Source organism: Xenopus laevis, chromosome 9_10L, assembly GCF_017654675.1.
Source record: "Xenopus laevis strain J_2021 chromosome 9_10L, Xenopus_laevis_v10.1, whole genome shotgun sequence".
Lineage (NCBI taxonomy): Eukaryota > Metazoa > Chordata > Amphibia > Anura > Pipidae > Xenopus > Xenopus laevis.
In genome coordinates, this window is record NC_054387.1 from 74768590 (window position 1) to 74781673 (window position 13084).

Consider the following 13084-nt stretch of genomic DNA (forward strand, 5'->3'; position numbering starts at 1 on the left):
CTTCTTCTGCCATGCAAAGCGCTTTTTTTTATGACCAAATAACTCAATTTTTGTCTCATCAGTCCAAAGCACTTTGATCCAAAATGACTGTGGCTTGTCTAAATGACCTTTTGCATACAACAAGCGACTGTTTGTGGTGTGAGTACAGAAAGGGCTTCTTTCTCATCACCCTGCCATACAGATGTCCTTGGTGCGAATGGTGTTGAATTGTAGAACTATGTACAGATACACCATCTGCAGTAAGATGTTCTTGCAGGTCTTTGGAGGTGATTTTTGGGTTGTCTGTAACCATTCTCTCAATCCTCCGCATATGCCGATCCTGTGTTTTTCTTGGCCTGCCAAACCTGGGTTTTGCAGCAACTGTGCCTGCAGCCTTCCATCTCCTGATTACATTACTTACAGTTTAAACCTCTGAAATAGCTTTTTGTAGCCTTCCCCTAAACCATGATACTGAACAATCTTCGTTTTCAGATCTTTTGAGAGTTTCTTTGAGGATCCCATGCTGTCACACAGAGAGTCAAACAGAAGCACAACTTGCAATTGGCCACCTTAAATACCTTTTCTCATTATTGGACACACCTGCCAATGAAGTTCAACGATTAACGAGCTAATCCAACCAATTTGGTGTTGCCAGTAATCAGTATTGAGCAGTTGCATGCATTCAAATTAGCAAATTTAGAAGGGTACCCACATTTGTGCACAGCCAGTTTTTCACATTTGATTTAATTTCATACAACTGAACACTGTTTCACTAAAAATCTTAGTTCAGAAAACACCCCAGTACTCAGATATTCCAGGAAAATGAAAGACATACCACTGTTATCATTTTGGTTGAAAGTGGAGTAAATTATTATGCAGGCTGAGAGGAGTTCCCAAACTTTTTCATATGACTGTGTATATATATATATATATATACGTTAGGGGAAAGGAGGGGGGACTCCACTGTGCCTTCCCCTGACTGCCCATTGTAAATACAGTGCTGCCTAATGCTGTTAAAATCGCCTCATCTTTTGCACGACTATCTCCCCGACTGCCTCTGCGTTTTTCCCCATAGGCTAGAATGAAAAGTCACCTGTGCTAATGCACACGCGGCGATGCGTTTTCTATAGTCGCCTGAAGTTGCCTCTGAGGCAAAAGACGAGGCGATTAGTCGCCAGGCGACAAGGCCTTACCCTAAATAGTGGTATAAGCTTAGGCCATTGTAGGACATTCTGCTTTTTGTTCTTGATCTGCTCCAGTATTACTTTGCCTTATATTTCTGAACATTTCCCTGGAGAAAGATGAAGTTTAGCTCAAGTTGCCCATCCCTGTTCATGGAAAAACAGCCCTATAGCATGATGCTATTTCAACCATAATTTTTGCACCACGCATGTTGCTTTGAACTTTGGCCAAAAACTTCAGGTTACCATGAAACCTTTCACATTGCAAACTCAGTTTTTAGTGCCAGCCTCCAATACAGGCCTGTCATATGAAGACATAACCATATTAAAGGGGCTGTTCACGTTTGACTTTTAGTATGATGTAGAGAGTGGTATTCTGAGACAATTTGCAATTGGTTTTCATTTTTTATTGTTTGTAGTTTTTGAGTTATTTCGAGTTTTATTCCGCAGGTCTCCAGTTTGCACATTCAGCAATCTGGTTGCTAGGGTCCAAATTACCCTAACAACCATGTTTTGATTTGAAAAAGAGACTATGAATATTATTAGGAGAGGGCCCAAATAAAAAGTAGCAATAGCAATAAATGTGTTGTCTTACAGAGCATTTGTTTTTAGATGGGGTCAGTGACTCCCATTTGGAAATTGGAAAAAGTCAGAGGAAGAAGGCAAATAATTAAAAAGCTATTAATAATAAATAATGAAGACCAAATAAAAAGTTGCTTACAATTGGCAATTCTATAACATACTAAAAGTTAACTTAAATGTGAACCACCCCTTTAAGGAAAAAGTGGTGGAACCCATAGTAGTAGTAGTGTTTCCTAGTGTTTTTGAAGCATAGAAAAAAGATTATTTGGGTAGTTGTTAAATATATATTAAAAGGAAATATGTGTAATTAAATGTATACAGAAGCTCAGATATTGGGTGTCATCAAAACCAAGGTGTTAAGTCTCATTGTTTGTATTTGGCCAGTTTGGAGTTGTTAAAGCCCTGCAGCTGTACTGTCAATGTAAAAAATAGCATCATCGGGACTGTTTTTTTTAAACAATTTCTCCAGCAAAAGAGTGTTTTTCATGGGTTTCCTAGGAAACGCTTCTGACTGGTTTCTACATCTTCTTGATAAAAGTCCTTTGAGGGCCGAAACATATAATTTGTTTATTTTTCCATGAATTATTTTCTTGGCATAGGGTAAATGCCTTGTGCAGCAGTGACTTCTGCCTGACCCACATCTGCTAATTAAGAGCCAATAAAAATGCAAACATTGGGTTGACCGTCCATAGCTCAATTGTATCATTGTTATACAATATTAAATCCAATATGCTAACATTTCTGCTGTTATCTAAACCCCAAGGTAGACCCTTGATATTTTGTCATTATTGCCCCTCAACCTAGAATTAACAGCACGTAAGCAAACATTCCCTGTTGTTAAACTGTGACAAATATTGTTCAACCCTTTAAAAAATCCCCCTCTAGCCCTTTCACAATCATTTACTTCCTGTGGTTTTGACCCATGGGATATACTGTTATCCTTTCTTGTGGTTGCTAAAAGGAACTCACATTTTTTGTTTCTGTATGTATAGTAGTTCTCCATCACTGTTTCCTTGCTTCCCAGTAAATTACAAACCATCCCCTTCTGGGAGCATTCCAAAGTATCAACTTGAACGCAACTATGAATTTTCTTAACTTTTTATTCATGTGATTCCTAATTTGATCTACAGAAACATTGGCAAAGCAACATTTTTGTAGAAAAATGTTTGTTCATACTGCAGTGTTTTTGCAAGAGTGCCTGTATCAAGGGGAATCCTTCACTATCCACTTTCATATCCATAGATTATAAGTGCTAGGTGGTATGCGTATACTCTTTTTTTGTGGAAATTGTCATTAACTTGTATATCATGTAAATATAATTTAAGGCAGGGGTCAACAACCTTTTTTACCCATGAGCCACATTCAAATGTAAAAAGAGTTGGGGAGCAACACAAGCATGAAAAAGTCGCTTGGGGTGTCAAATAAGGGCTGTGATTGGCTATTTGGTAGCCCCTACATGGACTACTGTCCATAATACTTTTCCAAGTTCAATGATAGCTGTTGGTGCAAAAGGATCCATAAAGAGAATTATGTCTGCTCTGTATCCACTTGACTATATGTTTTTGGTTTCTTGGATGCTTACTTATTCAAGATCCAAGATAACTTTATTTGTCAAAACAGACTATATAGTTATACAGCGTATCGAAATCACGTTTCACTCAGGCCCCCCACCCCATGGTGCATTTGCATAAAGAAAGAGAAAGAGCATTTGAGACTCTGGGTGAGACCTGGGTGGGTTTAAAAGAGTCATTTTTAAGGAATGTGTAATTCCCATTTTAGAATGCTAATTACTTATGTACTACATCTGCTCGGCATTGATTTAATACGTTTTAATATTCTGTTTATCATAATTAGGGAACTACAGTAGAAATTATTAAATATGAGACAATTTCTACAGTTCTCAGTGTGTCCTAATTCAGCCCCAGGGTCACTGAACATTTTGATTTGAAACAGTTAATGTTAAAACCCTAATGAATTTATTGGCTTAGATGTCTTTGAGGGACTCAGTAGGGATGAGCGAGATGAGTGTTTTCTTCCAATTAGCGTGTGAGAAAATCCAATCTCGTTATCCAACCTGATTTATAGACATGTAAAACTCTTTTGTGTGATGCTTATGTTTGCAAATTGATTTGCTGAATTTAGTCTTTCGCAGTTATTTCTCTAGTGACTGAGCTAATCAGATCAAAGTTACAGTGCAATGTCCGTGCATGGAAACTGGTGCTAAAATCTGCAATCCACAATATTTACCAGCATTGTAAGTGTATCACCGTCACATACTGGGTAGCATCTCTGCCTTTCACCACTAAGTCCTGGGTTTGGTCCTGACTAGGGATGGGCGAATTTGACCCGTTTCAATTTGCCACTGACGCAATGTTGCCATTAAAGTCTATGGGCGTCAAAAAAATGTTGTCGCGTGCCAATGTTTTTTTATGACGCGTCTTTTTTTTTTTTGACCCACAATGCCATACAAGTCTATGGGCGTCATTTCTGCGGCGAAACAAGGTGAAAACATTCACCCATCCCTAGTCCTGACCAGAGATGCTATTAGTCATTTATTACATTCAGTCATGGCATATTACATGTATTGTAGCTGACACTGTGAACATTATATATAGAATATGGTATCTATTGAGGAAAGGCAGCAGCTGATTTATTTGCTATGAGATTAGAATGTAAAACTGTGAGTGTTGTGTGGGTCTGGCAGGTTGGCCCTATGACCATCTGCTGTCATTCATTTTTATACTTGCACCTGTCCACCCCATTTATTGATTTAAGATTCAGGAAGAGGAATATAAGTAATGATGCCATGCTTGGTCAGGCTTACTCCATCCAACTTTGACATCACAAAATTGGGTGGACAGGCGCAATCATATAACTAATGATTCCATGCCGGGTCAGGCTGAATCCAGGTTGGTAGAGGCAGGTTAGGTTTGGGTGATGTCTGACATTTTGGTGACCCCAAACCTTATAGTTTGAATAGGAAATGTTGTAGAGCCACGTAGGTGGATGCTTTTGTCTATGTAGTATATATATGATGTTAGAATGAATACACTTTATTTTGGCTATACAGCAATATATTTTTTCAGTGTTATTTAATTGTAGGCTCTTTTGTTAAAAATATGTTCAGTCTGGATGAAGTTTGTTATTAAGAACACACATTTCTTTATTATGCTAATCCAACATGCCTTTGCAGCGATAGGATACTTTCTCTGAACAGTTTTGCTTCCCAGGAGAAAACCCAAAGACAACCTTGAACAGACTGCTACTTTAATCTGACTTAATTAAAGCTTGGAACCTGAAGCTGAACAGCTGAAGAGGAAAGGTTTTTAGCTATCTAAAAAAAGGTATACATATATTAAAGTTCCAAAACACAGCTTTAGCATTTGCAGGATCACTGTAGCATTAAAGTAATGGTAAGAGATTTAAGCAATTACCCTTGTATGAATGATTTGCTCTTTACTCCGCACTTCAAACCAGCAAATTTAATTGCAGAATAATCCTTAAAGATGGTCTGTTAGGTAAAACTTTTCTTTTTGTTTCGGTTAAGCACCTTTAGAATATTATCATAAATTATTCGTTTTGGTGATTAAAAAAAGGGAAAATGGAAGACACTTGGAAAACATGGAAAACACTTATTTGATTATATTTTCATATGTAAGCATAATGATTACAACCTTTCCAGGATTGTAAATACATATTTTCCCAAAACTGCTCTTAAAACTTTCCTTTTTTTGACGATAGTGTTTCTTTGAAGATTTTTATGGATTTCCTTCAAATGCTTACCCTAGAGGTATATCAGATCCTTCTTGATGTTCTGCTGTGCATGAATAAGAGGACTCGATGAATAAGGGTTTGCAATAAAATTATATCTCAGCTTTAGACTTGGCAGACTCAGGAGGGATGTCCAACTGCAATTAAAGCTAAGATACATAAAGCACTAGAACTGCATCTTTTTTTACCCAGAAGTACTTAATATCTGAGCCTTCTTGATCTTCTTGGTCTCCTTTCTGTCTGATGTGATGCCAAACAGATTGGTGCATTGCAGAACTTCTGTTCAAAGAGCCAGATATCCTCAGCCAAGCAACTGTAGAATTATACGTTCCATGACCTCTAGAATTAGAGAACTGCAGTATGTGTAGACTGAAATGTATTGTAGGTGCATAATTTAGAGAACATATAGTGGAATATGTTTTATAAGTGTGCATCATCCTTATTCTTTCACCTTTGGTTACACTGTCTTCTCTAAATAAGCAACAGGATAGATTCAGATAGGTCACTCCCTATAGTTGGCCATAAATGTGCTAATAATGTTGTACATTTTCATTGCTGCATGAGTATGTTGGGGGAATGATCCCAACCGATATCAATGTTGGCAAGTGCAGGAGAACATTCAGGATATATCCATCTATTTGGCTTGCTAATTGATCAGTTAGTTACCTGCCAGTGTATCACCAAAATCAGACATCTGTAAATCCATGTTAATTTGAGTTTTTTTCTTTTAATGTTAAAATGTTTGTAAGGCGATGTCGGGAAAGAAGTGATTATCCTTCCATAGCAGCGTTTCTTCTCTTGACTGAACAAGCATTCTCAAATATAGTGTAACATACGGTTGTATATTTTTCCATGTGGGAAAAATGAAATAAAAATGTAACCAATTTATTCACTTTCACTCCAAATTCTTTTTCAATTTAATTTAGGCCATCTTGGAGGACCAACTAATGTTCTGCACCTCCCCAAATTTTAATTGACCAAGCTGGGCTTTCAGGCCCAGACTGGCAATCTGTGGGTTCTGGCAAATGCCAGAGGGGCTGCTATAAGGTGCCATAAAAAGTCAGTATTTAGTGGGCTGGTGGGGGGCTGTTTGGGCCTCTGTGTACCTGAAATGTCAGGGCCTATTTTGATTCTCAGTCCAGACCTGTGGACTTTGGTATACTTAGGAGAACAAATAGACATTTTCCTTAGAGCTCACCTTTGCTTCACTTAAAGCTAAGTCACCCTGCCACTTCTCCAGATCTTCCTGAAGGGCCAATCCCTATTTGGGAACCAATGAGTTGAAGGGTATTTGTCTTTTAAGATAATGTGATCCTCAGTAGATATCAAGCAGACAGGAAAGCTAAAAACTGTAGAAACAGCTTATCTCAAAGACTTGGATTGGACACGCTTTGTTGGCCATCATATGTAAATGTATGTAATGATGCTTGACTTAAGGCTAAAAGCTCACTGACGACTGTGTCCATATGTCATGATGGACCCAATTCATTTCAGAGAAGTAAAGCACATGAACTATTTGTCATTTTCAGAAGCAGACCTCTGAAAAAAGGCTTTTTGCTTTGGATTGTTCTATCCTATTCAAGACCAAATGTGGCTAAGTGGAATGAGTTGGTATGGGTTACTGATATCCTTTTAAGTTTTGGTAAATGAAAGTCAGTATTTTTAGGAGCTGCTAACATGAATATGGTATTGCACTGAGATGGTTGAACTCTGGTTGCCTTTGTAACACATTTTTAAAAAGGCCAGAATAGAGGTTGCAAATTCTTTTTTAAATGCTGTCCTTATGTAGACCTGTCTGATGCTTTATCCTTGACTTTATGTGTTAGTACATTGAACAAGGTAATTCTATTTTGTAGGTTTATAGCTAAACCGTGCGCTTTGGCCCTGAAAATCCAAGCAAGTGGTCCACAGAAGGCTCAGCACAATGCCATTCTTGAAAAGGTCTTCACTTCAATCACAAAGGTATTGTCTGGGAATATAAACATAGAAATGTATTTTGCCAATGCTCAGAAATCAGAGGTACAGTTGTATATATCACTTCACACTATTGGCCTAAACAAAAAGGGTTATGCACTGGTTACATAGCAGTCTTGACCCTTCGAGATTAAGACCATAGAATGGTGTGAGGTGTTGATGTATTCCAGCAGGGGAAGAAAAGAAAGGAACAATGGGGCCAAACAAGAGGGATCGGAAAGTCAAAGAAACAAAAACATTTCTCTGGAACAGACCAACCTGCACTACTTTGTTCCTGCCATAAGAGCATGGGCTAATGAACCCATATGTCTGCTCTACGCTGGTTCTAGACTTGGGAACTGAAGGGCAAAAACATGAACTCATTCTAAGCAGCTAAATCTGAACTGTCAGTAAAATGTACTGTAGTAGATTTTTAAAGAAAAAGTAAAGGTACACACATATGCTGGGGCATAATAAAGGGCTCAGTAGCTATATGTATATCCCTGCACTCAAATTGCACTCAAATTGCTTTAAAGAAATTTTTTCAACTGATAAGATATGAGGCGCCATCAACTTTCCTAGATGCCCCCTCCTTAAAGATGACTGGCTTTATACAGGATTTTGACATTTGTTATGTTTTGCCCTTTATTTGCCCCTACAGCTTTATGGATCGTTACTTCTCCTTTTATAAACTGTTATAAAAGTCACAATTTTTTCCCAGGCTGTAGTAAATCATAGCAATCATTCAGCAAGTTGTATTTACTAGTCACCTAGTAAGCGATTGCTAGGGGTTACTAGACCAGGTATGAACTTTGGGTCTTTTATTGCATAAATGTTTCTTTCTGTACATTTTTCTGGTGATTTTTTTCCTGCTGTAAAGAATTAATTCATGCTGCAAGTCTTAATATTAATCTCACTTTACACAATGGCAATGTAAAACATAAACTTGTGCACAGAGCTAGTGTTTGCCTGTGATCGCACACAAGGTATTAGAAAGATTCATTGTTGGAATCTGATTGTAATGACTATGGTTGCATATAAGTATCATGCTAGGTGCCTCCTGGGGTGGAGCTATGGATGGGTACAGGGAAGTAAGTAAATAATGATCCAAAACTGCTAATATTATCAAAACAAAAAGAATAAACTCATGTCAATTGCAAAAGTGCTCAGAAAAGTGTACTAAATAATTTATGTTAAATAAATAATTTATAATAAATGTATTTATATTTAATATTTACATTAAGTTGTGCGGATGAGTATATGGTCCCTTTACTTTAAGATGTCATAAACCATACTGAATGGGATCTTTATTTGAATGCAGCAAATTAGTGACACTCAACAAAGTCGTATTCATAGGCACTTGACTTCCCTGTCTGGTTGCTCATTTTGTTATTTTATCACTTGCATGACAGTATGTTCTGTTTTATAAAAGTGCTAAGACCATCAGTCTCCAGTTAATTTAGAGCTACACTGATCTCTGGCTAACACCCATTTTACACCAAGGACTGTGTTTCATCCAACTGTTAATCAAAACAGGTTAAAACTGTGGGGGTCTGAAAGAGTTGCTTACATTCTGACACAAACATTTGTCATGGATTCAAAAGAACAATATTCCTGGTTCCAACCAAGACCCAGGGCACACAGGCAGATTCGGGGAGATTAGTCGCCCGGCAACCAATCTTTTTATATTCAGGGCGACTAATTTCCCCAAACTGCCTCCATTGCATTCAGAGCGATTCGTTTTCCAAAGTCGCCCGAAGTTGCCTCACAAGCCGGCGGGAAGGCAGGGGAGGCAGCAAAAGTGTATAATCTCACCTGTCAATATGTGGGGTCCAGGTGCAGATGCCTCAGACCTGCAGCTCAAGGTAGCGTTATTTGACCATGGAGAAAACAGCATACACTCACAGATCCCATGACATGCAAAATAAAGGAACTGCAAATTTTATTTTAGGTAAGGAGTGAACAAACACAGCCTACAGGCCTTTACTTTTGCCTGTCATGGGATCTGTGAGTGCCTGCTGCTTTCTCCATGGACAAACACTTGTCATGCCATCAAACCAGTTTTGCAATGTCTTCTTCATTCAAAGATGAAATTCCCCTTTACGAGAAAGAGACACTACCATACAAATGTTGTCAGAACGTTGAATATGCTAAAGGTGACTAAACTGCATACATGCAGGACTACCAAGAGAAACCCAACTGATCCACTAGGTCCCTATATAGTTATGGCTTTTGAGGCACCCTATGACTTGAAATAGTGAGATTCTACATTTCTGGACTGACCATTCTGGTAAAACTCGGTTATCATAGGGCTGCAGTCCCACAAAGAATATACAATATATAAATGGCACCTCAAATAAACACAGTGTAACCATTTGTATTGACTATAACTTTGTTGCTGTTTGCATTGCAGCACCCTGATGAGAAGCGTCTAGATGGACTCTCTAAGCAGCTGGACTGGGATGTGCGAAATATACAGCGTTGGTTTCGGCAGAGGAGGAATCAAGAAAAACCGAGTACACTCACACGGTTCTGTGAGAGCATGTAAGGGGCCATTTTCTTTTTTCCATCTAGGCTAGTAATGGGCAAATGGAGACCCTTCTGATTTTGGTGACTGCACCTCCCAACATCCCTCTGACAACCATGTGAGGTAGAAGTTGGGCACTGATGACCTCATATGTTGGTTCCACAATGAAAAAGTGTTAGCAGGAATGGTAGTGTGTGAATGACACATTACAGCTGCCATGATATGTTCTCATTTGGGGCCATTCAGGGTTTAGCTTGTCAGATCCCTTTTGGAAAATAATTGGTCCTCTGTCCAATGGCAGACTCTGGGACTTTGCTTAGAGCAGTCGTTACCAAACCACTCAGAGGGATTTGAAACAGTGGCGGGGCTTAGACTGAAAGCCAATGTGGGCGAGAATTGGGGACAATTGGAATTTGTTCTCCTAGATTGAAGATCATTTGGGGTGGGTGAGTGGTCAATATGTATTTGCTATCCTGGATATTTTTTAAACTTATTGGTTCTTATTTTGTGACCCTATACCCTCTCCAAAAGCCACCCTCCTGAACCACACCACAATGGATCCATAATGTTGACCCACTATCTTGCCAGTAAATACAAAGCATAGTAGTGCAGAGGGGTTGGCAGAGGCCACCTCATAATCCACCCTGACTTCAACTGCGCATGCTCTGTTGCTGTGAAAATTACATCAAACAACAAGGCATGGTGGCCTCCAACCCTGCTGCACTGCTTTGCATTTTATTCACAGATACAGTGGCAGGGCAGTACTGGAGGTCTCTGCTGTGGTTTCATCCTCCTTTAAACTGCTGCATTTTAAGGTGCATTGAATTACACTAGTCTTATATATATATATATAAATTGAACACAGCATACTGCCTACATTAGATACTTCTCCTCAGCACGGAAGCCATGGCAACTTAGTGATAACTTAAATTGAGATGTTTAAAAAAAAAGGTGTCACATTTAATATTGCAAAGCCTTGTAAATTAAGCTAATTAACATTTCCAACAGATGTCTTTCTCTGCAACTCATACTGAGGGAAAAAAATCAGTTTGACCCTCTGATTACAGAGCATCGGATAATGTGTTTTCCAATTAATGTGCCATAGCTAATGAATTTAACTAGTGAACTTCAAGGGATCATAAACCTAATGTCAGACTCATGCTTATTAAATCAATAGCACGCAATGAAAATCTGTCATCAATTTTAATTCATGCTATCTTGAAAATTGTGTTCTTCCTTTGATATCTAAGTGTCAGTGATATTCAGAGTCTCAAACATTCTCCAGTCTTTCATCTGCACTGTCCATTAAAATGGAGATACACACTTTTAATCCAATGATTTCCCTGTGGGGATGACAATTTTTTCTTTGTAAAATTTTTGGCCTGAACTTCCAACCGCAACCCTGTCCATACACACATGAATAAAAAAGTTTAGTGTGATTTTTCAGGTATCACGTATACTGGGCTGAAGAACCATGACTGATATCTTTATACTGGATGTGCGTCTGTTTTTCGATTGGGCAGCCTTGAAAAGAGGAAAGAAAAAAGCTGTTTTGATAAAGAAGCAATTTTATGGGGTTAAAAATAGTTACCCAGGCTTTTAATATACAGTAGAGATGTGCTGTATACAGAAGGTGTATTATTATATGGTGGACTTCTTGGGAGCAATTTATAATGTCTAAGTGGCTTATGCCTAGGTATCCTATTTCTGTATCATTTACCAAGCCCCACCCGCTGCTTCCCAGCTAAAGAACAGTCCTTTTGATGGATGTTTGCTCAATTTTCACTCATGCAGAATCCCTGGAATGCTACATTTTGATGTTTATGTGTTCTTAGGGTCAGGGCACACAAGCAGATTCAAGGAGATTAGTCGCCCGGCAACAAATCTCCTCTTCTTTGGGGCGACTAATCTCCCTGAACTGACTTTCCGTCGGCTAAAATGTAAATCGCCAGCGTGATGGCACCCGGTGTGATTTGTTTTCCTAAGTCGCCCGAAGTTGCCTCACAAGGAAACATCGGGCGGCTTCGGAAAACAAAAATGCGCCGAGTGCCATCCCACCGGCGATTTACATTTTAGCCGGTGGGAAGGCAGACGAGGCAGTTCGGGAAGATTAATCTCGCCGAAGAAGAGGAGATTTGTCGCTGGGCGACTAATCTCCCTGAATCTGCCTGTGTGCCCTGACCCTTAGAAACATAGGAAAATATAATTCTGCCAGATTGCTAAACATATCAGATTGGTTTGTTCCTTTAATTTGTTTTTGCTTAATGTAGGAGAAGAAACCATCCTTTTAGGGCTCCAGTTGGAGTTAAGGCACAAACATACAAAGATAAAAAAAGGCATCTCTACCCTCAACAAATGGCTTTCCACACACCTCTAAATAGGAATGGGGAGAATTTATGGGCATTGCATGCTCCCCCAACTGAAAAAGGACTGTACTGTCTTGCAAGTATATGACCAGTTGGAATGTTGAAGGTCTGTTAATAGAATCAAAAGCGTAATTGGGCAAAGGTTGGCCAGTATCCCAGAATCATGCAAATCTGTGCTTTCAAACATTTAAGTTTACTTGATCTGAAATAACTAATTGCTGATTGGTCCCTATAGATTTTTAAAGTACAGAAGACTTTTTGGGTCTATTTATCATACTGCATAGCAACCAATCATATCTCTGCTTCTGGCCTGACAAAGCAGAGGGAGACCATCACTCACAGCTTCTCTATAAAAATTCAACTTTGGCAGAGCCTGGTTTAATTACATTAAATAGTAAAGGCCTTGCACACTAACACCTTTTCAGAATGAGAGCTCGTCATTTAATGTGAATATAGTAATTGCCTTTCAGTGTCATATAGTGGTGCAATGTTAAAAAGCAGATGGCAGGTCTGATTTTATAGCTTATTCTCTTTGATGGAGTACATTGTTAATTAAATAACATGGCTTGCTATTGACACAGTGTTCTTTATTTATTAGCTCAAGCTGCCAAAGAGACAGCATGGCAAGGATATCTTTAAACCAGTCTAAGCAGTTCAGCTACAGCAGTTAGATTATAATAAGCAGACATTGACTGCAGTTCTCTCACAAAATTGTAATTAATATT

At 38.7% G+C, this 13084-nt stretch overlaps 1 protein-coding gene across 3 annotated transcripts in view; it reads left to right on the plus strand.

Annotated features, from left to right (window-relative positions):
* The window catches only part of LOC108701361 (ceramide synthase 6-like), an 83628-nt gene that overhangs the window by 27154 nt on the left and 43390 nt on the right, over positions 1-13084 (plus strand). For all 3 annotated transcript variants that reach the window (XM_041576109.1, XM_018235879.2, XM_041576110.1), the window contains exons 2-3: positions 7370-7475; positions 9880-10010. In XM_041576109.1, coding sequence (XP_041432043.1) covers positions 7370-7475; positions 9880-10010 — 237 coding nt within the window. The remainder of the gene's footprint in view (positions 1-7369; positions 7476-9879; positions 10011-13084) is intronic.